The 24536-nt window shown below is 39.5% G+C and overlaps 1 protein-coding gene across 1 annotated transcript in view; it reads left to right on the top strand.

Annotated features, from left to right (window-relative positions):
* Positions 1–17179: 17179 nt before the first annotated feature.
* The window catches only part of LOC122563232 (uncharacterized), a 128975-nt gene continuing 121618 nt past the window's right edge, over positions 17180–24536 (top strand). Inside the window, exons 1-3 of the mRNA XM_087973393.1 lie at positions 17180–17266; positions 19505–19617; positions 19700–19789. Coding sequence (XP_087829519.1) covers positions 17180–17266; positions 19505–19617; positions 19700–19789 — 290 coding nt within the window. The remainder of the gene's footprint in view (positions 17267–19504; positions 19618–19699; positions 19790–24536) is intronic.

The following is a 24536-nucleotide window of genomic DNA, read 5'->3' as shown; positions in this document are numbered from 1 at the left end:
GGACAGGACTTTCAGTGAGGTTATTACATCGAGCTTACCAGAAGAGAGTAGAAGGGAGAAGACGATGAGGAAGGCAGAGATGAGACAAGTGCAAGAGACCCCGGGGGAAGTACCTGTCAGGAACAGGTTGAATCTCTTGGAAACCGTAGAGACTGATGTCACTGCCAGTCCGAGAGGCGATCAGGTCTGCCGATCAGAAGTTGGCGTGGAGGCAGAGCCGTGGTAATAGGGGACTCCACAGTGAGAGGGACAGAAAGGGGTTTCTGCGGCAACAGGCAGGATTTGAGGATGGTGTGTTGCCTTCCTAGTGCCAGGATTAAGGACATCGCAGACAGGGTGCAGGAAATCCTCAATGGCAAAGGTGAAGAACCAGATGTGGTGGTGTATTTTGGCACAAATGACATCGGGAAGAAGAGGAGGGGCATTCTACAGCGGGACTTCGGAGAACTCGGAAGAAGGCTAAAATGCAGGACATCCAGGGTGGTTATCTCCGGTTTGCTTCCAGTTCCTCGGGCTTGAATGTGTGGCTGGGGAACTGGTGCAGGAAGCAAGGATTTAAATTCTTGGATCACTGGGGTACGTTTCGCGGTAAGGATACATTATACAAGAGGGACGGGTTGCACCTTAATAGGTGGGGGACCAGCATTCTGGCAGGTAGGTTTGCCACTATAACACAGCTGAGCTTAAACTAAATAGCGGGGGGGAGGGGACAAACTGGAAGTTTAAGAAGGAAGTTAAAGGGCAAGTTAGAACAAGAGAAGTCAAGAAAGCCAACGGAATCAATGGAGCAGAAAACTCAAAAAAGGATCATGCCGTAAGGTCAAGTGAAATAGGGATTGATAGGAAGGATGAGGGCAGTAACAAATTAAAAATATTATATGTGAATGCACGAAGCATCAGAAATAAGGTGGATGACCTTGAGGCTCATTTGGAAATTGGCAGTTATGATGTTGTGGGGATAACTGAGATGTGGCTTCAAGTGGACAGGGCCTGGGAAATGAATATTCAAGGCTACACGTGCTATCGTAAGGGCAGACTGACTGGCAGAGGGGGTGGGGTGGCCCTGTTGGTAAGGAATGATATTCAGTCCCTTGCACGGGGGGACCTAGAATCAGGGGATGTAGAGTCAGTATGGATAGAGCTGAGAAATTCTAAGGGTAGAAAGACCCTAATGGGAGTTATCTACAGGCCCCAAACAGTAGCCTGGATATAGTATGTAAGTTGAATAAGGAGCTGAAATTGGCCTGTCGCAAGGATATTACTACAGTTGTTAAGGGGGATTTCAACATGAAGGTAGACTGGGAGAATCAGGATGGTACTGGACCCCAAGAAAGGGAGTTTGTGGAGTGCCTCCGAAATAAATTCTTAGAACAGCTTGTGCTGGAGCCTACTAGGGAGAAAACAATTCTGGATCTGGTGTTGTGGGCGGCACGGTGGCACAGTGGTTAGCACTGCTGCCTCACAGCGCCAGAGACCCGGGTTCAATTCCCGACTCAGGCGACTGTGTGGAGTTTGCACATTCTCCCCGTGTCTGCTTGGGTTTCCTCCGGGTGCTCCGGTTTCTTCCCACAGTCCAAAGATGTGCAGGTCAGATGAATTGGCCATGCTAAATTGTCCGCAGTGTAAGGTAAAGGAGTAAATGTAGGAGAATGGGTGGGTTGCGCTTCAGCGGGTCGGTGTGGACTTGTTGGGCCGAAGGGCCTGTTTCCACACTGTAAGTAATCTAATTGAACTGGATATGATCGGGAACCTCGAAGTAAATGAGACATTAGGAGGTAGTGACCACAATACAATAAGCTTTAATCTGCAGTTTGAAAGAGAGAGGGTAGAATTGGAATTGACAAAATTTCAGTTGAATAAGGAGAACTATGGAGCTATGAGGGAAGAGCTGGCCAAAGTTCAATGGTGCAATACCCTAGCAGGGATGGCAGTGTATACCCAGGTATTTCTGGGTATAATGCAGACGATGCAGGATCAGTTCATTCCAAAAAGGAAGAAAGATCCTAAGGGGAGGCAGGGGTGGCCATGGCTAACGAGGGAAGTTAAGGACCATATAAAGACAAAAGGGAAAAAGTATAACATAGCAAAGATGAGTGGGAAATTGGAGGACTGGGAAGCTTTTAAAGATCAACAGAGGATAACTAAAAAGGAAATACACAAACAAAAAGTAAGGTACGAAGGTTAACTGGCCAAAAATATAAAGGAGGATACTAAAGGTTTTCTTAGGTATGTGAAAAGAAAAAAAAATGGTTAAGACTAAAATTGGGCCCTTGAAGACAGAAACGGGTGAATTTATTACGGGAACAAAGAAATGGCAGAAGAGTTGAATTGGTACTTTAGATCTGTCTTCACTGGGGAAGACACGAGCAATCTCCCAGATGTAATAGTGGCTGAAGGACCTGAACTGAAGGGAATTTATATTAGGCAGGAAATGGTGTTGGAGAGACTGTTAGGTCTGAAGGCTGATGAGTCCCCGGGGCCTGATGGTCTGCATCCCAGGGCACTGAAGGAGGTGGCTCTAAAAATCGTGGATGCATTGGTGATCATTTTCCAATGTCCTATAGATTCAGGATCAGTTCCTGCAGATTGGAGGATGGCTAATGTTGTCCCACTTTTTAAGAAAGGAGGGAGAGAGAAAACAGAGAATTATCGACCAGTTAGTCTGACCTCAGTGGTGGGAAAAATGCTGGAGTCAATTATAAAGGACAAAATTACGACACATCTGGATAGCAATAACAGGATAGGTCAGAGTCAGCATGGAATCTTTTGAGGATGTAACTCTGAAGATGGACAAGGGAGATCCAGTGGATGTAATATACCTGGACTTTCAGAAAGCCTTTGATAAAGTCCCACATAGGAGATTAGTGAGCAAAATTAGGGCACATGGTATTAGGGGCAAAATACTGACATGGATTGAAAATTGGTTGGCTGACAGGAAACAAAGAGTAGTGATAAACGGCTCCCTTTTGGAATGGTAGGCAGTGACCAGTGGTGTGCCTCAGGGATCAGTGCTGGGAGCGCAGCTTTTTACAATGTACATTATGATATAGATGAAGGTATTAAAAGTAATATTAGCAAATTTGCTGATGACACAAGGCTGGGTGGCAGGGTGAAATGTGAGGAGGATGTTAGGAGAATACAAGGTGACCTGGACAGGCTAGGTGAGTGGACAGATGCAGTTTAATGTGCATAAATATGTGGTTATCCACTTTGGTGGCAAGGACAGGAAGGCAGATTACTACCTAAATGGAGTCAAGTTAGGTAAAGGGGCAGTATAACGAGATCTAGGTATTCTCGTACATCTGTCAATGAAAGCAAGCATGCAGGTATAGCAGGCAGTAAAAAAAGCTAATAGCATGCTGGCCTTCATAACAAGAGGAAATGAGTATAGAAGTAAAGAGGTTCTTCTGCAGCTGTACAGGGCCCTGGTGAGACTGCACCTGGAATATTGTGTGCAGTTCTGGTCTAAAAATTTGAGGAAAGACATTCTGGCTATTGAGGGAGCGCAGCGTAGGTTCACGAGGTCAATTCCCGGAATGGCGGGACTATCTTCCGCTGAAAGATTGGAGCAACTAGGTTTGTATACGCTTGAGTTTAGAAGGTTGAGAGGGGATCTGATTGAGATGTATAAGATTATTAAAGGATTGGACACTCTGGAGGCAGGAAGCATGTTTCTGCTGATGGGTGAGTCCCGAACCAGAGGACACTGTTTAAAAATAAGGGGTAGGCCACTTAGAGTTGAGGAGAAACGTCTTCACCCAGAGAGTGGTGGGTGTATGGAATGCTCTGCCCCAGAAGGCTGTGGAGGCCAAGTCTCTGGATACTCTCAAGAAAGAGTTGGCTAAAGCTCTTAAGGATAGTGGAATCAAGGGTTATGGGCATAAGGCAGGAACAGGATACTGATTGAGGATGATCAGCCATGATCATAATGAATGGTGGTGCTGGCTCGAAGGGCAGAATGGCCTACTCCTGCACCTATTGTCTATTGTCTATTGACTCTATGACTCTATATTGAGAAACGTTTGAAGGCATAGAATTGTTAAGGGCAAATCACATTCATTCGCCTGCTTGATTCTTTTTCTGATGAGGGAACACAGACATTTCATAAGAGTAATGTTGTTGGTGCAACATACATGGTCTTCAAAAAAATAAATTTGTTAAAGTGTCAGACAAGAGATGTGTGAGCAAAGGTAGAGCTCATGGAGTAAAAGGGACTGCAGCAACATCTATGTAAAACTGACTGAGTGGCCAAAGTAATGGTGAATTGTATATTTTTGGACAGGAAAAAGGTTTGGAGTGGAGTTCCTCAGGATCACTTTTAGGACACCTGCTCTTCGTAATTTATATTTTTTTGTTTAATTTATATTAATAACCTGGACCTAGTGTACAGGATACAGTTTCAAAATTGCAAATAATACAAAACTTGGAAGTCTTGGATGAACACATAGACCTTCAAGAGGATGTAGACAAGTAGGTGAAATGTGTAGAAATGTGACAGATAATTTTGAATTCAGGGAATTGCAAAGTGATTAATTTAATTTAGAAGCAATATAAAATAAAGGATGGTGTGAATTGTGTTCAAATAGCAACCAAAATCGGTGAATGGCAAAATTAGCCTTGTTTATTCAGCAATTACAGTACAAGTTTGAGGCAACAATAGAATCCCATCATACAGTTCTTAGAAGAGCCCCCTTATACTCATATTCACATATTAAGATTCCATTACTATGGTGTTACATTGTTTTATCTATAGTATACAAAAGTTTGAAGGACTTCTGTCCTGGGAGACAGAAGTTGGGTTAAAACATGCTAACTGCTGGCTGCTACTTCTGATGGGATTAAGAGTGTCTGTCCAGTCTGCTTGCATAATTAAGAGGTGTTAGTCCTTTGGTCTCTTAAATTAGTAAGTGTTAGCAAAAATGCTAGGCCTACATGCTCTAAATAAGTTAGACATTGTACCTGTAATTAACAAAAGAATATTAAACTGATTCCTGCAGTTGGGTTGTGAGATTTATTTACGTTGCTGATATGAATTTCCTTCATTCATGCAATTTCATGGCAGTGCTGTTTTGTCAGTTAGTTTCTTAAAGGGATAATGGCCCAATTAAAAAGGTATTTAAGAAGTACTTACTAATTGGGGAATCTATTCAGGTCCAGGAGATGGTTGGTAAGAGTTGATTAATATTATAATGTTTTATGGAGACTTGATAGGGACTTTATTGTTCTGTATGCTACACTTATTCAGAAGTAAACACTGCTTGTAGCAAGGGCTGATACGGTGTGAAAATGTAGTAAAGTAGAGCGAGCTGGTGAGTGAGTTAATAAAGATAACCTATAAAACAATATCTCAGTACAATTCTGAAGACAGCAGAGAGGGGCCTGGGCGTATACATGCATAAATAATTGAAGGTGGTAAGACAGTTTTTTTCTTTATTTATCCTTTCATGCGATGTGGGCATTACTGGAAAAGCCAATATTTGTTACTTATCTCTAACTGTCCTTAAAACTGCTAATTTTTCGCAGATGGCATTTAAGAATCAACAACACTGCAGTGGGTCTGAAGTCACATGTAAGCCTGACCAAGTAAGGCTAAAAAACAGTTTCTTCCCGAACAACATAAGTAAAACAAAATAGATGGGGTTTTATAACAATTGATGATAGTTCCATTCTAGCCATTACTAAGATTTCAAATCCAGATTTTATAAATAGAATTTAAAATTCTCCAACTACTATAGTGTAATTTGAATCCAGATTTCTACTAGCCCCTTAAGCATTTATCACACCCCCACATCCCAACTATACCCACCCATTCCCCCTTCCCCTCCAACCCCGCAATTTGAAAATTTACTTAATAAACATTTCGGTATCCTGAGTTTTATCAACAGGAGCGTAGATTATGGAAGCAACCCAGTTACGTCAAATCTGTACAAAGCATTAGTTTAGCCCCAAATGGAGAACTGCATTCAGTTGCAGGCAGCAGATTTTAGGAAGGATGTGAATGCATTAGAGAGAGTGAAGAAAAGATTCATTAGGATGGTTCCAGGGAACTACAGATACAAAGATGGATTTGAAAATCATGTACTATTCTCCTTGAAGAAGAGAACGTCAAAAAGAATTAAGGTATTAAAAATCACAAGATTTCTGGACAAAGAACTGCTTCCTATTGGTGGATGATTTGAGATCTTGAGGTTACAAATGTAAGGTAACTTATGAAAGTTGCAATGGGCTCATGATTAAAAAAAACGTTTCTCCTAGTGACTGGGTAGAATCTAGTATGCGGTCCATGGGAATAAGGTGAAGGCATTCAATAGGGAAATGGATCATTATCTGAAAAGGAGATGTTTGCAGGAGAAATAATTGCACAGAGGCCGGTATCCCATTACCGAGTCACCCATTATTTTTATGTGCACTAGAACTGGCCTATGTAATTTTGCCTGTCCTCGGATGCTGCCTGAATTGCTGCACCTTCCAGCACCACTAATCCAGAATCCTATAACTGGCCTATGTCTGACAAGTCCAGACCCAGTCCCTAGAATGTGGAGACTCTCTGAACCTCCTGTTTCTATCTGCCAGCCAGGGCTCCCTGATTGACCCAGGTTACAACCCCAATCAAGGATCTCATAGTCAATGAGATCCACCTGGCCATCATTCCAATACTATAGTAAGGCTTTGAGGAAAAGATAGCAGAGTGGCATAAAGTCAGTTGCTCCTTCAGAAAGACAGGCCTTATTTTTGCTAAAACCATTTTTTGATTCTAAGTTAAAAGAGCTATATCATTGTAAGTCGGTATTGTTATGAGCAGATTTATTTTTAAAAATCTGAATAAATGACATCACTTCAAATTACAGGCTGGGATTTAGGGGGCTCAAAGGCAAGAGCAGGGCATGGCTTTCAGTGCCTTCCCATTCCTCATCTTTGTCCTCATCCTTGTCCCCATCCCTCACCCAGCAGGCAGGCTGTTCCATTTCACCATTGGAAAGGCAAGCACTGTTTTCACCTGCTGAGGGCAGAATAAAGGGCAACAATGGCTTCAAGAAGCCCTCAAGTAATTTTCTAACTGAATACTTCAGGCCCTTTATTTACTGTAAAGCAAGAAAGTCAAGCTTTAAATTTTCAGCCCAGAACCTAATCTCTGTGGTGGTGGAATGGTGGTGGGTCTCACCCAATGCAAACTGGCTCTATTATCTATTTCTCTCGCACCACCCTTGCTGCTTCTTGGGAGGGGAAGATTTTGCCGATCATTTTGGCAATTATATTATTGGCATTCCTTCGCTCATTCATTGCAATGTGAAAGTTCAAAGCCATTTGTGCTCATGAAATTTAGTAGAATCTCTGATATCGCAATGATCAAACGTCTTTAAAATGTAACCTGAGGGTCTTTCTCCAAATGGTTACAGTGGTACCATGCCACCAACAATCAGTACTCCACAACCTCTTGCTTTATGTGCTACATAGTTTATTTAAATTAAAATAAGCAGAACTGATACTGTAATTACTCCATAATTCACATAATTTTGAATAAATATTTAATGTTATTAAGAACAGACTTCTGACATGAAATTGGCAATGATAATTTAACCACCTACTGAGTTGGAGTCATATCTAAATATTCTTCAAGTCTGTTCGCACTTAGTAAATTCTTTGTAAGAAAATGCATTCACCATAATTACAAATAATATTTTAATGAGTAATTTAACAGAACCTCTGTTAAATATCAACCAACATTTCCTGCATAGATTTTTCTTTCAATATGGGATTTTATTTCTGTTGAAATGTCGTATATTTCACAACCAATGTTAATGCATTTAAATTAGGTTGTTTAGAGAATGAACCAATGCAATGTAGCCTATTGATAGTCAGCTATGACTGAACAGGAGATATTTTACAATCTTTAATATAGGGATATATTCAATTAATAGGATTTCACAGCTGTTATTCACTATCAATTCAGTGAGAATGAATAATTCTCACCTTAGATTTTATCTTTGGAATCAGTTAATGGTTCAAATAGAAAGTTGTAGCTTTAGGCTCAGTCTGTCATCAATCACATGGTTCATTAATTTACAATATATCGGAACTCTTGTCTGCTTGCAAAATAAAATGACAGCTCATACAAGGAAACAGCTTTGAAGACCCAATGACACTAATCATAATAGGTTGGGGGAATTCACTCCCAATATCTTGAGAAGCACATTATTATTATTGCTTCTGATTAATTCAGTGCCATGTATTCATGGAAATATCATTGTTAGAGGATACATATATCAGAGAAAGTGTTGGGTGGGGATAAACTCACAATGAACAAGTCTTGGCTGATCTGTTTCATACTAACTGATTTATGGTGACTGCTGAATAATAAAGCACTTTTCTTTGTGTCTTGTGACTGCACTGCACCTTCTGACAGCAGACCTTGACACAATCCATAAGCTATTGGAGTTGACTTTTGTCTACAGCAGACTTCAGACAAGCAGTGGCAAGACCGACTGCTATACCTGCCTGATGATATTGGTGAGAGGTCTAAAACATAGGGTACAGCCTCACTTAAGTTCACTTGGTGAGCTGTTGGCATGAATTACATGCTGCTGGGAGAGGAGAGAGGTTGGTGGGCTTTCTGGTTCTTAAAGACAACTTCACATTTTAAAGGAAAAGAGGAATCTTCATTGATGTTGAGTGTCAAGTGCATTTCTGTAGCAGTGGACACCATGTTGATGATCAGGACATCCCAGGTTTTGAAATTGCCTTGAAATATGTCATTCGAGAAGAGGAAGCAGTGCAAGCCAGTGTCAGAAACAAACTTTCTAAATCATTATCCTCCTGCCCAAAAGTGGCCCTAACTAAGACTACAAGACTTTTTTCTTAACACAGCACATTTCCTTTTCGTTGTAAAGTGTGCTTTCACAAAGAGATAGATAAATTTCCGATCAATTACATTCCAAATTAATATTTCAGGTAAGACATCTTGCAAACCAATGTACTGTTGCCATTGCAGACATGAGGTGTTTCTTGAACTCACATGAACTTTAACTTCACTGTCATATTCCAGCCACTGTTTCCTTTATAAAAGGTTTAAATGCTTTCTTTACATACAAACAATGTCTATTTCTTAAGGCAAGTGAATTAAAGTCTAAAGTTCAAAGAGGAAAATCACGGTGGGGCAAGGGGGGTGGGGTAGAAACCTGGCAGAGTAAAGATAGACTGTGGTAATAAAAAGCAGGAAGCACTCCAAACAAACAAAAAGTAAAATCCTAAAGGTTTTCTGCAACAAAGAAGCAAATTAATAGAATTCAAGTGGATAGACAATATGCGGATTGATGGTGTTCAGCATCAGACAAAATATCAAACTTCCTATTTAAATTTAAATAAATCTGTTTTGTCTGATCTCTGCACAACCTACATTGGGTAATTCAAGGGAAGACAAGTTTTAGTTTATAAGTACAGAACTGTTGCTACAACACAAGAAAATAACACATCATGAAATGACGTCAGGTCTGGAGAAGGGCAATATAGATCTTAAAATCTTTGTCAGATTTGGTTTGCGCCTAATTCCCTTCTGCCTTAGTTTCAAGAATGTAATCAATGCTCAATTATTGTCATGCACATAAAACATTTAAGCAAATTTATTTGTGCCAGAATGAAAAACATCCACTCCATAACTAGTTCTTGATTGGGATGAAGTAAATAAAGTTAGTGCCTTTTGTGAGTTTGAATAAAGTAGGCCATATCTTCCCTGAGTCAAGTTAACACAGGGCCCCTCTAAAAATGGCAACTGACCGAATTCTGAGAGTCTTAGCATTATGTCCTGGGTTTTTGAATTTTAGGGTGCCTTCTAAGATTGCTTGACAGACTTTTAAAGTAACATGGTACACTGCATCTCAGAGGAATTATAAACCAGAAGTTACATGAGAGAAACTTTTCAAAGTAACTGGGCCAGCATTTTATCTTACCCATACTTAATGACCCTTAAAAACATAATGACGAGCTATGTTCTTGAACTCTTGCAGTCCATTTGTCGTATGTTGACCAAAATACCATTAGGGAGGAAGTTCCAGGATTTTCACCCATGTTCCTGAAGGATCTAGGTGATATCTAGAAGGATATTGTCATGAATAATTAATTCTTTATCTCTTCAAAAGTCTAACCTGCTGGGCATGTTCAGTATTTTCTGTTTCGATTTCAGTACAAATGCTGGTTGACCTTTTCTAAAGTTTATAGCATTTGATCTAACATATCCAGCAATGGCAGTTTCTCTCATTTTTTATTTATTCTGTCTGGGGCATACATGGGGCATCAAGTTGCACTATTAACTTGTAACTATTGTTTTCAATGCAGGCAGCACACAAAATTTCTCTTGACTGATAGATTGCATCATGTTGAATGGCACATCTCAATCGGCCAGGCACAGTAGATAGGGAGATGAACAGAATTAACATGTTGGACTTCGGATACCTCCTGAAGGCAACAACTGATTTGGGAAGGTCTGGAATTTCCTAGAACCGAATCAGAAATTGCTGGAAAAGCTCAGCAGGTCTGGCAGCATCTGTGAAAAGAAATGAAAGCTAATGTTTCGGGTCCAGCAACCCTTCCTCAGAACCTCAGAAACGGACCTGAAATGTTAACTTTGATTTCTCTCCACAGATGCTGCCAGACCTGCTGAGCTTTTCCAGCAATTTCTGTTTTTGTTTCTGATTCACAGCATCTGCAGTTCTTTTGGACACTATCTGGTATTTCCTGGAGCTGGTTGCTACTCTAATTTGCCACAATTCTCCCATGGCTGGACCACATTAAATGTAACAGTGTCCCATTGGGCTTATGCCCGAAACGTCGATTCTCCTTCTCCTTTGATGCTGCCTGACCTGCTGCGCTTTTCCAGAAACACATTTTTAAGCTCTGATCCCCAGCATCTGCAGTCCTCACTTTCTCCCATTCCAAGGTGCCAGGTTTGCAGGATTAATCTGAGCCACTACCCTGGAGCAGGCATGTCCACATGGTATCAGCTGCCTCTACACACTGCCCTTCTGTTTTAAAAGCTTGCAAAAAGTGGCAAAGGAGTTCCTTCAACTTGGGGCACCCTTTCTCTCACTCTCTCCCTTCCTGCCTTCATTGGTAGGCTACAGCTCCTTTTATGCTAAAAGGGCTTCAAATGATTCTCTAACACTGGAAGTGAGATTACCATCCAACAACTGGCCCTCCCTTTGGTAATTATGCTGAATGATTATCTTAGACACTGTAAAATTTCAGGACCTGTTGAAATTTCATCCCAGTGTTGGGGTCCCAAGCTCAAAATACAAATGCAAACCAATATTGATTAAGTCATTGACCTGAATTAACTTTCCTCAGGATTCCTTTAGCTGTATTGTTGATACTGGGAGTGGTCTCAGTGGAGCAAAAGTACAGAACTGGTACCATTTGAGAGGAAAGCATACCTTCTCTTACTTATGGATTGTTGGGTTTAACAGTTTTTTAATGGCATGGATCCACTGAACTTTCTCCACAGGTTCTCATATTTATGATTGCAATAGACTAGATTAATTACCTCACTAATTATATGCAACTTTCATGAAATATAATATTTCAATTACCTCTCTTTTGCAACGATATGTTTTATCTGGATCTAGAAGGAACTCAAAGAGTTAATGCTTGATTGAGTGCACTGAACATCACCCACTGTGATAATGTCATGAGGACTTGGTAAGAAAGTAAAATATCTTGTGGGAAAAAGACCTTGGGATATATCCTCCTGAGAGACTTTGCAGTAATCAGAGTCTACTCTTATAACCCATGAATAGTTGCAAAAATGGACTAAACTAGATGTTTTTTTACTGTACAAGAACTCACATATAGCAGCACGCACAAGATAGTTGGTGGCAAAGTCAGAGTTGTTTCAATTATAACTTGCTCTAGCTTGCAAAAAGCCAAATGTGCAAACATTTCAGCTCACTCTCACACCACAGCCATTGATTACATTATCCTTGTGTTTTGAGCTGTGTCATGGTTGTCGTATTTTAGAAAGTGTGTCCTTTCTAAAGTGAAGACAACTGGGGGGCTGTTTCTTACTGAAGCTCAGGAGAGAGGTTTGGTTCATATATGCTCTAAGTGGATATTGTCGCCTTCTCAGATTGTTTATCCTCATCCTCTTGCACTTTTTCCAAAAGCTTGGCTTTTCTATGTCACCTCAAATCATTCCTCCTATCTTTCTATAGTCCAATAAGTACAAAACCTATGAAAATCATGATTGAAGGCAAGTGATTTAGAACATAGAACATAGAAAAGTACAGCACAGTGCAGGCCCTACAGCCCACGATGTTGTGCTGAAGATCAATCCTAATCTGAAATAAAATAACCTAACCTACACACCCCTTGAATCACTGCTGTCCATGTGCATGCCCAGCAGTCGCTAAATGTCCCTAATGACTCTGTTTCCACCACCATCGCTGGCAACGCATTCCATGTATTCACAACTCTCTGTGTAAAGAACCTACCTCTGACATCTCCTCTATACCTTTCTCCTAACACCTTAAAACTATGACCACTTGTGTCAGTCAATCCTGCCCTGGGGAAAAGTCTCTGGTTATCGACTCTATCCATACCTCTCATTACCTTGTATACCTCGATCAGGTCTCCTCTCTTCTTCCTTCTCTCCAGAGAGAAAAGTCTGAGCTCAGTCAACCTCGTCTCGTAAGACAAGTCCTCCAATCCAGGCAGCATCCTGGTAAACCTCCTTTGTACCCTCTCCAAAGCCTCCACATTTTTCCTCTAATCGGACAACCAGAACTGGGCACAATATTCCAAGTGTGGCCTCACCAGGGTTTGGCAGAGCTGCAGCAAAACCTTGCGGCTCTTAACCTCGATTCCCCCTGTTAATGAAAGCCAAAATACCATATGCTTTCTTAACGACCCTATCCACTTGGGTGGCAAATTTGAGGGATCTATGTCCCTGCACACCCAGATCCCGCTGTTCCTCCACACTGCCAAGAATCCTGTCTTTAATCCTATACTCAGCATTCAAGTTCAACTCTCCAAAATGCATCACTTTGCATTTATCCAGGTTGAACTCCATCTGCCATTTCTCAGCCCACCTCTGCATGCTGTCAATGTTGCACTGAAGCCTGCAATAGCCCTCGATACTATCAACGGCATCTCCAACCTTTGTGTCTTTGGCAAACTTACTAAGCCACCCCTTAAACTCCTCATTCAAGTCATTTATAAAAGCTACAAAGATTAGAGACCCAAAACAGAGCCCTGCGGGATACGACTCACCACTGCCATCCAGGCAGAATACTTTCCATCTACAACCACTCTCTGCCTTCTGTCAGCCAGCCAATTCTGAATCCAGACAGCGAAATCTCCCTGTATTCCATACCTCCTGACTTTAAGAATGAGCCAACTGTGATGAACCTTGTCAAATGTCTTGCTGAACTCCATGTACACCATCCACATCCACTGCTTGACCTTAGTCAACCTGTCTCATCACTTCCTCAAAGAACTCAATAAGATTTGTGAGGCATGACCTGCCCCTCACAAAGCCATGCTGACTGCCTTTAATCACGCTATGCTAAATCCTAACCCTCAGAATTCTTTCCAAATCCTTGCTGACCACAGACATAACACTGACTGGTCTGTAATTGCCAGGGACTTCCCTATTCCCGTTTTTGAAAAGAAGGAAAATATTCGCCTCCGTCCAATCCTCCGGTATGATTGGAGAGTAAGGAAGCAAAGATCTTCGCCAGTGGCTTAGTAACCTCCTTTTTCGCTTCCCGGAGCAACCTAGGATCAGACTGATCTGGCCCTGGGGACTTATCAATTTTAATGTCTGCCAAAATTTCCTGCACATTAACTTCCTCAATCTCAATCTGTTCAAGCCGGTTTCCCCGCTCCTCAAAGTCCTCATTCACAACAAGGTCCATTTCCTTAGTGAAAACTGAAGCAAAAAACTTATTTGGGGCTTCCCCTATCTACTCAGACTCCACACACAAGTTCCTTACGCTATCCCTGATCAGGCCTACCTTCACCCTGATCATTCCCTTATTCCTCACGTATGAATAAAATGCCTTTGGGTTCTCCCTAATCCTTCCTGCCAAGCCTTTTTCATGTCCTCTCCTGGCTCTCCTCAGTCCATTTTTGAGCTCCTTTCTAGTAAGCCTATAATCCTCTAAAGCTGTGCTAGACCCTTGTTTCCTCCACCTTACGTAAGCTGCCTTCTTCCTTTTGATGAGAAGCTCCTCTCTTCTCGTCGTCCAAGTGTCCTTAATCTTATCTTTTCTGGCCTGTCTCAGAGTAACAAATTTATGCATCACTCGCAACAATTGCTCTTTAAACAGTCTCTACATATCTGTTGTGTCCTTTCTGTGGAACAATTGCTCCCAATCTGTACATCCCAACTTCTGTCTGATAGTGTCATAATTTCCTTTTCCCCAATTAAATATTTTCCCATGGCAACTGCTCCTTTCCCTCTCTATGGCTATGGTAAATGTGAGGCAGTTGTGGTCACTGTCACCAAAGTGTTCTCCCATCACGAGATCTGACATCTGTCCTGGCTCATTGTCAAGCACCAAATCCAAAATGGCTTCTCCCCTTGTTGGCCTGTCTACACACTGAATAAGGAAACCCTCCTGAACATACCTAACAAAAACGGCTCCATCCAAACCATCTGCACTAAGGAGGTTCCAATCAATATTAGGAAAGTTGAAGTCACCCATAACAACAACGCTGCTACGTCTGAGTTTTTCCAAATGCTGCCAGCCTATGAGTTCTTCAATCTCCCTACTGCTAAAAGTGGGTCTGTAGAAAACCCCCAATGAGGTGACCACTCCCTTGCTGTTCCTAACTTCCACCCATACCGACTCAGTAGACAAACCTTCCTCAACAACCTTCATTTCTGTAGCTGTGATCAACTCTATGATTAACAATGCTACAATGATTTGTGAAGAATCATTCAAGTCAGGACCAAATCCTTCCCCATGTGGCCTGGAAGTATTAGCAAATCAAACAACTAAAAAGAAAATCACCAAATTATTTTAAAATGCAGAAAAACTAAGAGAAAAAAATCAGCAACTAATCAAAAAATAATTGGCGATGCTTTTATTTGGGATCGTTGAGTGATCCTTCTTGGTGCTGGATACATGTTCAACTGTCTGAGATTAACAGTAGGCTTCAGCTGGAGCACTGACTCCAAAATGGCACTGATGATGTCAAATCAACACGTGACACTGATGGCTAGCTAAGCCTTCTTACTCTATTATTCTGGTGCACGTTTCCTGCAAGTTTTGCTGCACAAAAATGGAGCTTGATGCAGCTTGCACAAGATAAAATGAGTGTTGGCTGCATGGGCTATTATGGAAGTAGTATTAGTTTTAAAAAACATCTTAAATTAAGTAGCCAAGTTTCCTCACCCTCTGTATTAATGGAAGTCGTTATTTACAAAAATTGCTGATACTAGGATTAGTCTATTAAGTTATAAATTCCTCTACAGAGCCACTGTTTTTCGAAGAGCTGGATATTCTTTTTTTAAATTTGCACAAAAGCAATTTCCTCTTAACTTTCCATATACATTACAAAATAAAATTCAGGCATTTTGCACAACACTACAGGAGTTCCTAATCACAGAATATTCTTTGAATGTGATTAAGTACGTCCTTTGGGGTTTGAGGTGCAAAACCAGTTATAATGAGTTGCTGTCTGAGATGAATCATGCTTGGCAAACCAGAATTTTCTCTTGCCATTTATTAGACATTGGAATACTCCCTAAAGTGAAGCACATGAATGCATTCTGCAATATGAGGACTGAATTATAATTTGCAAACAAAATTAAAATAATAATACCAGCTCAAATAACTTTGAAGTATGACATTTACTTTGACTATGCTTCAGTGATTAATGATTCATTAAAGTCAAGTTTAGATGAATAGAGACAGATTAGCATTTGTGTAATGTAGAATGAAGCCATTCATTTCTTGTATATTGCTATATTCCAGCAATAGATTTGAAAAAAAATCCTCTTCTTTAGAGAGCAAATGGTTGTATTGGGTTAGGGTCAGCATTACTAACTAACAAGGCTGAAATTTCAGACGCTTGTGCTGGTGAACTAGATATTGCATGTGCTGCAATGCCAACCACTACCAGCTTGTCTAAGGCCTACAAAATTATGAGGGGCATAGACAGTGTTGATATAGTTTAGTAGAGGAGCATAAGTTAAGGTAAGGAACAGGAGATTTAGAGGGGAATGTTTTTCACTCAAAGAATGGTGAGCCACCTATATCTCACTGACTGAAAGGGTGTATAGGCAGGAACCATTATAACATTTAAGAAGTACTTCCATGAACATTTGAAACTTTATAGCACACAAGATTATGGACTCAGAAATGAGGTTAAAGGAGATAGGTACTTGATGACCAGTGCAGACCCGATGATCTGAAAGACCCTTTTTTCTTGCTGTAATACTCTTTATAAAGTACTTACATTTACCATTACCTTATTTCCCATCGCCAAGTTTCTGACTTCACAGAGTCAGTCAGTCTGAAAGATTCACAATGTGTTCTCTTTGAACTTTGAAGATTCGCTTCAGAACTATTGGCTCCCATTCAGTTTTTGACTCTGCAAGATCTGTAAAGTCTCTCTATGCTGAAAGAACATTTATTGCTAAGAAATGCTTCACTGAGGATATTGCTGTTGCTAAAGCTGGTAGTTAGTCCATTGCCTTATCTCTGAGGTCCCCAAAATGTAAGTTGTGACTGGTTGATCAGAGTCTCTGACAGTTGATCTTGCCACACACTTACTATGTGCATACCTACCACCGTGCTTCTCCGAGATGTCCACTTCCAGAAGCCACATTGTCAGAGGAAAGTGCATGCTTGTAACAGGCTTTGTAAAACGTGTTATATTGTATTTCATTTTGATCCAGATAACTATCATAGCAGAATGAAGTAGATTTTGTGGTGGAAATGTGTTGCTGGAAAAGCGCAGCAGGTCAGGCAGCATCTAGGAAACAGGAGAATCGACGTTTCGGGCATTAGCCCTTCTTCAGGATTTTGTGGTGGCAATGCAAGCAATGAATGAGAAATATACCAGAAAGTAATATGTACCATGATATTACATTAGGTAACAATTCAGCCCATCATGTCCACATAGACTCTCTGCAAGAGCAACTCAGCTAGTCACAGTCTTCTGCCCACTCTCTGTAGATATGCAGTTGTTTTTCAGCTGCTATTCTAACAGAGAAGACAAAGAGAAATTATGGCAAATTCTGCCACACCCTACATCCAACATCCAGGTAATGCAGGTCCACCACAGAAACAAATTGTGATGATAGAACTGATCTCCCATACCTCTACACTTGAAAGTAGGCAGCAACACCCTGTATGTTCACGAATTAGTTGCATGGAGACCTATAGAGGAAGTTGAAGTTGGAGTGGGTTCAGAAGAGTTTATTAAAGTTTCCAGAACAAGTAATAGGACAGAGAGTATAGAAAGGCTCAGGAATCTAACTTCATATATAACTGATAAGGGGAAAATTCTGAGAATTAGTGTAATATTGACAGTGTTATACTTAAATGTATGCAGTGCAAAACAAGTTAAGTGAGCTTGTGACAATGATTGAAATTGATGGGTACAATGTTGTGGGAGTCACAAAGACAAGGGGACCAGCGCTGGGGGCTAAATATCCAAGGATATCTGTCCCTATCGAAAGGACAGGCAGGTGGGCAGAAGGGGTTTGGTTGCATTGTCAGTAAGAAATTAAGTTAAAACGATAGGAAGAAATGATATAATGTCAGAAGGTGCAGAATCTGTGTGGGTAGAGTTGAGCAACTGCAAAGGAAAATGACCCTGATGGGAGTTATGTAGCAGTTGTCAGGATGTGGGTCAGAAAATAAATCAGAAGGTAGAAATGGCATATATGGAAACACTATTGCAGTAGTCAGAGGAGATTTCAATATACAGGTAGAATGAGAAAATCAGATTGGGAGTGGATCCCATGAAAAGGACTTTGTGAAAGCAACAAAATGGCTTTTTGGAGTAGCTTGTGGTAGAGCACACAAGGTAACAGGTAGTTCTAGATTTGGTGCTGTGTAATGAGGCCGACTTGTTTAGGGAGCTTAAAGTGAAGGAATCCCTGGGGACATTTTCCAGAGTTGTGCCGTGGGTCAATGTAAGTCTGAATTACAGGCCTCATCATTGTTCCTCTTGGGAAGAAGTCATGCATGGTCTAGAAATTTCAATGTATTCTTCTGGCGACAAATACTGATCCACACGTATGTAGATTTGTCAGTATACAGATGCCTTTTTGTATCTCTTAGCTGTGTCAATCTTGGATTGTTAAGATTATTTTTGTACTTTGTGAGTTTTCTGTTGATTGCTGGGATTTAATAATTTTGACTGATTTGGTTTCTTTCTAATATTCTCTCTATTTTCTTCCTGTGACCACCTTGAGACCTCTTGCACCCAGAACATATGGTTCTCTCAATCTTTGATACATTCTTCTCCCCCTCCAGATTGTGAGCAAGTCCAAGCCCCCAGCAACTTCTCCAACACTACTCTCAACACCCTACTCTTGACTCCTTCCTGATGGTACCCAAAGTCTTCCACTCTCACTGTGACCATACATCATTCACACAGATTTGTCACCTATTATGGGACTCCTGCATACCTTTCCCAACACTTACACTCTCAATCACCCACCTAATGTAAATCAAGATCAGATTTACAGAGAAGTAATTATTTCTGATTAGGCTTTTGTCCTTTTAATCTGGAGGTAATGGGATTTGTAAAGTTTCAGATTTCCTCTTCATTCATTTCATGTAAAATCATTAATTTTTTTTAACAACACCGTCCATGTTTCTGTATCTCATACTGACTCCCAAAAATTAAACAGAAATGTGTCTTAGTTTTTGCTCACTTTTAAAATGGCCTCATTTTTGAAATCTATTGGTATTGCCATTAGAGACATGATTAGGAAAAATCAATGAAGGATTATTTCTTAAAGAAAGAATGGTTCATTAATAAAGTTGCAATGGCAATAAGAAAGTACACAATAATTTGAGATTTTAGATATGTAGCTGAATTAAAATACAGAATCATCATAGGTATAATATACTTTGCATTCAATGTAGGAAAATGATAACAAATGATATATGACATCTTTTTATCTGTCACTGATAATTCCACATTTATTTGCAATATATGTAATCATTTACAAAAGCCATACACCAGGATTTTCAAACAGGCACCTGTTCAATATGCACACAGGATTACTGCAATTAGAGATTGTTCCAACAGGTAAGTCTATGAGCATGATAACTATTTTGAATTATTAATTTTTTTTGCAAACAATTCCAGAATTAAGCCTCACAACAACAGTTATAATGAATGACAATATGATGAAATGCTATAGTTTGAATTATTGTAGTAAGTAGCACTTTACCCATCACATATGGAATCATGCTGCACTCCCACAAGTCCCCCCCATATCCAGTTTAGAAAAATGGACTGATCCTCTTAAATCTGCATATAGTTTGGCCAACTCCTTATTACTGCCATTCGCCTCTTTATATGTACACATGCTTACTGGGGGCCACAGAAGCAGAGTAAACTAAGAAAAGCAACACTCAAAACCATTAAACTGAGGTGTGTAGCCAAATTAAATTTAATTTCAGCAACCTCATACTTACCATTGGATAGTTTTATATCTTTAAATATTCTCTTCCAGTTTAAAAAGTAACTGTAATGCAAATATAGGAGACAAGACCTTAACAGAAGTTCACGGACCAGAAAGCGAGCACTCCTCTGGCTCCACAAGGTAATTACTTAAATATTTCTATAAACAATGTATTTTCTCTGTAATGTTTTTTCTGATGTTGTGTGATAATATCAGTACTCAGGGCACGCACTTGATTACATCAAAGTGTATTACTCAGTCTCTTTCCTGTTACCAAACCATTGAAGAAACATTCAGTTTGTGTTCAAATATGTAAGAAAATGTAATTAATTTCCATTTTCCGGTTTTAATAAGATGGGTTTCTTTCAAGTGGAAATAAAGCAAAAAAAAATTAATCAGCTAACAATAGTTACAATCCAGAATTTTTATAAAAAATATATGAAACATTTTTAACTTAGGATATATTTGATAAATTTATATTTATCACATGTATTTGATTAACCTTATAAGCATTAATGTGACAGAATCTACAGGAATATGTTATGAATTGCCCACATTTTATTGCATGTCTTTTTGATAAATATACCAGAAAAAAGTAACAATTTAGTTCTAATTTTCCCACAGGTATGTTGAGAAAATGACATCTCCAAACAAAGGTTTTATGACATAGAGACAGATAGCTGAATCAAATCATCCTCCCTATCACTGTACTCACAACACAGTAAAAGTAAAATACTCAATGACCCTCAAAATTGACCCCAATGGTTCTTAACCAGGCCTTTTCAATAACTAATACCAGGCACCAGGTTTATGGTATAAACAAAATATTAACAACTCATTAATAAAGCAGCAAAGTTAAACCACAAAGTAATCTAATTAATATCTGTGTTTTTAAACCCAGCCTTCGTTGATTCTAGCCCCTATTTTCACACATAGACAGTGAAGAGATAAATCAAAAAGGAAAGATAAATGGATGTAATTGGTCAGTTCACTCAAACAGCCTCCATGATCACAGGTTCATAAATTTATATGTTGCTTGGATTCTGATGACACTTAATGCATGCAGATGGATTCTAAGGAATATTCATTTAATACTTAGAACTGAGACTCTGTTTTCTGAACTTTCAATAGGTTGATAACTAAACGACAACCAGGGAGCAATCTATCCTCTGTTTCATACTTTCTGTAGGCACAATCCTTCTGACCCAAGCACAGTCCAAAAGCCACGTCACACTCTGACAGCTCTTTGTTAGACTGTTTCCTCACGAGATCAGATGTTAACATTCAACATTTGCCATCTGCTTAAGCATTAAGCTTATCTAGAAAACTTTTTGACAAGAAACAAACTGCAATTAACTTTTCGACCTGACCTCATGAACAAATAAGAGTTTGTTTGTTCTTTTTTTAAAAACTAGCTGTTGTTGCAAAGATTGCCTTCATTTCCTAGCTCACAGTTCACAGCTCCAAACTGAAAATTATGAAAAAATAAAAAAGTTAAAAATCAGCAAGGGTTCTAACAAGGTTGAACTATTTTCCTGTTGATAATTTTACAACAGGTTAGTGTGAGTCTAAAATTGATAGCATTTTTCAGTAATGTCATTTGTTGGAGAAACCAGATTTTTCAAGGTTATCAATTTAATGAGAATCAAACTGTCAGTAGATATCTAAGTTTCATACCATATACGATAAAAATAATCTATGATGAGGGAACCTACAAATCCTTTAAAAGAACTGTTCTGATGGCTGATGGACAAGAGCCTGGATGAACTGTGCTCAATTTAATGAACAGAATAAGGATGGTTTAGCCAAGCCTTTTTATTTGATAATAGAACATATCGAAAGGGATCAAGATGATAAAGTCAGTGATTTGAATGTGTGCATTTATGATCAGTAGAAAGCTTTGTGGGAACACGTGGACTTTTCTGGTTTTCACTTCAAGTGTCATCAAATTGGAATATAATTTAGCACATTGTTTGACAGATATGTTCCCAAATATTAGCCCACCAACATATCATACCAAACATAAACAAAAACTTGATTGTAGTATTAAAATGTGCTGACAGTGAGCTTTAAAGGCTTTTCAATTTCTCAAGGGAAATATTAAAAATCCACATGAATAACAAGATGCAAAAATATGTTATTATGATTCACTAAGAGATCTCTTCCTGGCCACTTTGTCAGCCAAATGCCTTACTGCCTTCCACCTCCATTTCCTCCTGCTTCTGTCCATAGGAAAAATCCAATCCCAGGTTACTGACAATAAAGCTTTCACACGCATAACTGCAATATTCTCTATTCTCCATGATATTTTTGCAACTGTCAAAACTCAGTTTTCCAGTTTAAAAAAGGAGTAAGTACAACTTTGCTTCCGTGAAAAAAGGGAATTTCATTGTTTCCAACCCCCCAAAAATTAATAAAACATATCATAAACACGCACACTTTAAAAGTTGAAGAATGTCTATTATGAAAAAGGCAAAACAAGAATACACCGTTTTTAAAAAGTCCTTAGAGTCAATGGAGTGTTAGGTTTAATGTGAGATGATGGTTTTTAAATAATGCCTTGTATCCTGTGCAGCAGTAAAACTTGTAGATGTCTTTGAGTTCTTAGCAAATGAATGTTTCTGCGATTTGCTTTTTTCTGGGTATTGCCTTCACAGAGGCTGAAAGAAAATCAGGAAATGAGATCCAATTTTCCAGTTCTGCCATTATGAATCCACCATTTTTATAGTTGCTCAAACCAAAAGCAGTTGGCTGAAAAGCATATCCTTAGTATGTCTGACCTCATTGCTTTTTTTCAAGTTGGATAATCTTCTATAGGTCAGTGTTTTATCCCAATGTGTGAAATTTACAGAAAGATGCAACTCAATCAGAAGAGTCTGTGTGTGTGAATGGTTTCATTTTTATTGATATGTTATTTTCAGTTCTGACTGATTCTTGTCCATTGTTGTTTCATGAGCTGGCTCAAACCTGCAGTCTGCTTATTACTATGGCAATTTCACATTAGTGCTTTTGTATTTTAAAACCAATTCATGAGAGGTTCTAGGTATTAAAGTGAGGACAGAAGTTTAAAATTGATAGTCCATTTTTATCACTATCTTAACACATTCTAAGCCCTAGCAAGGTTTATTTTCATCTCTGAAAACTGACAATTTATTTAGGATCACCTGGAAAGCAAAGATAACATCACTCTTCCTTTCTCCATTGCCATTTGTCTGTTTAAATCCCCCTCTCCTGCATCTTCCATTCAACTTTAACAGGAACTTATGGGACCTTTTTTGTCAAGAACCTATTTGCTTGCCTCTGCTACTGCCCCACTTTTCTCTTTACTCTCAAGTCAATGCTAACTGCATTTCACATCTGCCTTGATACCTTTGGGACTTCCTTATTTCTGAGCATTCTTATTTCAGAGCATTTGTATCAATAATTTCTTTCCCACCCCTTCACTGTCAATGCAAACATTCCCAATGCTTCTTTCATGGACCCAGCATCACTTCCAAACCTAGATGTCCTCATTAACATTCAACTGTAGACAAGGGTCATGTCCCACATTCACATTGATAGCATTGCTCTATTTTTACACCAACACTCTCAACCCCTTCACTGTCTTTTTGTGGTTAGATTGGATATTTTACTTACAGTGTTGGATGAGTCATAATTTGGTCTGCCTAAACGATGATAAAGTCAAAGTCATAGGTCTTCACCAAACACCCACCCTCACACTGACTCCATTCCACACTCCTTTGCTGCCACTCCTGCCCACCTCTATGACATTGCATGTCTCTGTTCTCTGCCTTAGCCCAGCTTTACTAAAATTCACCATTGTGCTTTTTACATATGACTATTTCAATACATTCATGACAAAGCTCATGTCCATCACACTTTGCAAACTTCAACTCATTCTTCAGTTTGCTGCCCATATGTTATCCTGTTATCCTGGTTGCTTATCATTCCTGTGCTCCTCTCAGTTCTACAATGACATCTGGCCATAATTTTAATATTCACATCCTTATGTTAAAATCTCTATTATTTGAGAAAATCATTAAAACCTGGTTCATTAACCAAGCTTTTGGTCACCCCTCTTCACACTTTCTTATTTGACAGCAGCTACTTTTTAATTGGAGCTCCCTGAAGAGCTATTTAAAGTAAACCTTGCACAGATCACAAACTAATTCACTTATTAGTAAACCCGTCATAACTTATCATTCAGATAATGTTTTATAATAGAAGTCCATCATTTCTGAAATATATCAGAATATAGCATTTTGTAGCCATTTCTATAAATTCACAGACAAGCATGATCTATGTCTTCTGTTCAATAGCATGACTTTCTATTTCTCAGAAATGTTATTTCCTAGTTTCTGCAACCTATTCAGATTATTCTGTAATAGGGTTACTAACTTCCCTTATTTCTTTATTTGCACCTTTCCCTAATTAGCATCATCAGCCAGCCTGAGAGCTTGGCACCATTTCTTCCTCCAAGACATTAACATATATTGAAACAGTCCAAAATAGATCACTATGGTACAATAATATAAGAGTTCCTTTATATGGTGCCTTGAGCAGAGCATAACATCCCGAAACAATTGCAAAACAAGCAGAAGATGAGGTCTAATTCCTCAAATTTGTGGTCTGATTTGTTGTGGCAATGGAGGAGGCCAAAGATGGCCATGTTGGAGAGGGAATGGGAAAAGGAATTAAAATAGGTGGTGACTGGGAGATCCAGTCAGCGCCTGCGGGCCCAGCTGAGATGCTTAGCTACTGCTCTAAACTCCCCCCTCCCCCCCCAATGCAAAAACGACAGGGTCCCCCTTGTCCTCACCTACCACCCCGCCAGTCTCTGCATCCAACGTATCATCATGAAACATTTCCACCAACTCCAATTAGACCC

The sequence above is a fragment of the Chiloscyllium plagiosum genome, unplaced genomic scaffold, assembly GCF_037043375.1.
Source record: "Chiloscyllium plagiosum isolate Xiang-an unplaced genomic scaffold, Cpla_swu_hap1 HiC_scaffold_26, whole genome shotgun sequence".
Lineage (NCBI taxonomy): Eukaryota > Metazoa > Chordata > Chondrichthyes > Orectolobiformes > Hemiscylliidae > Chiloscyllium > Chiloscyllium plagiosum.
The sequence above is the reverse complement of the archived record's forward strand: the minus strand, read 5'-3'. Positions and strand labels throughout refer to the sequence as shown.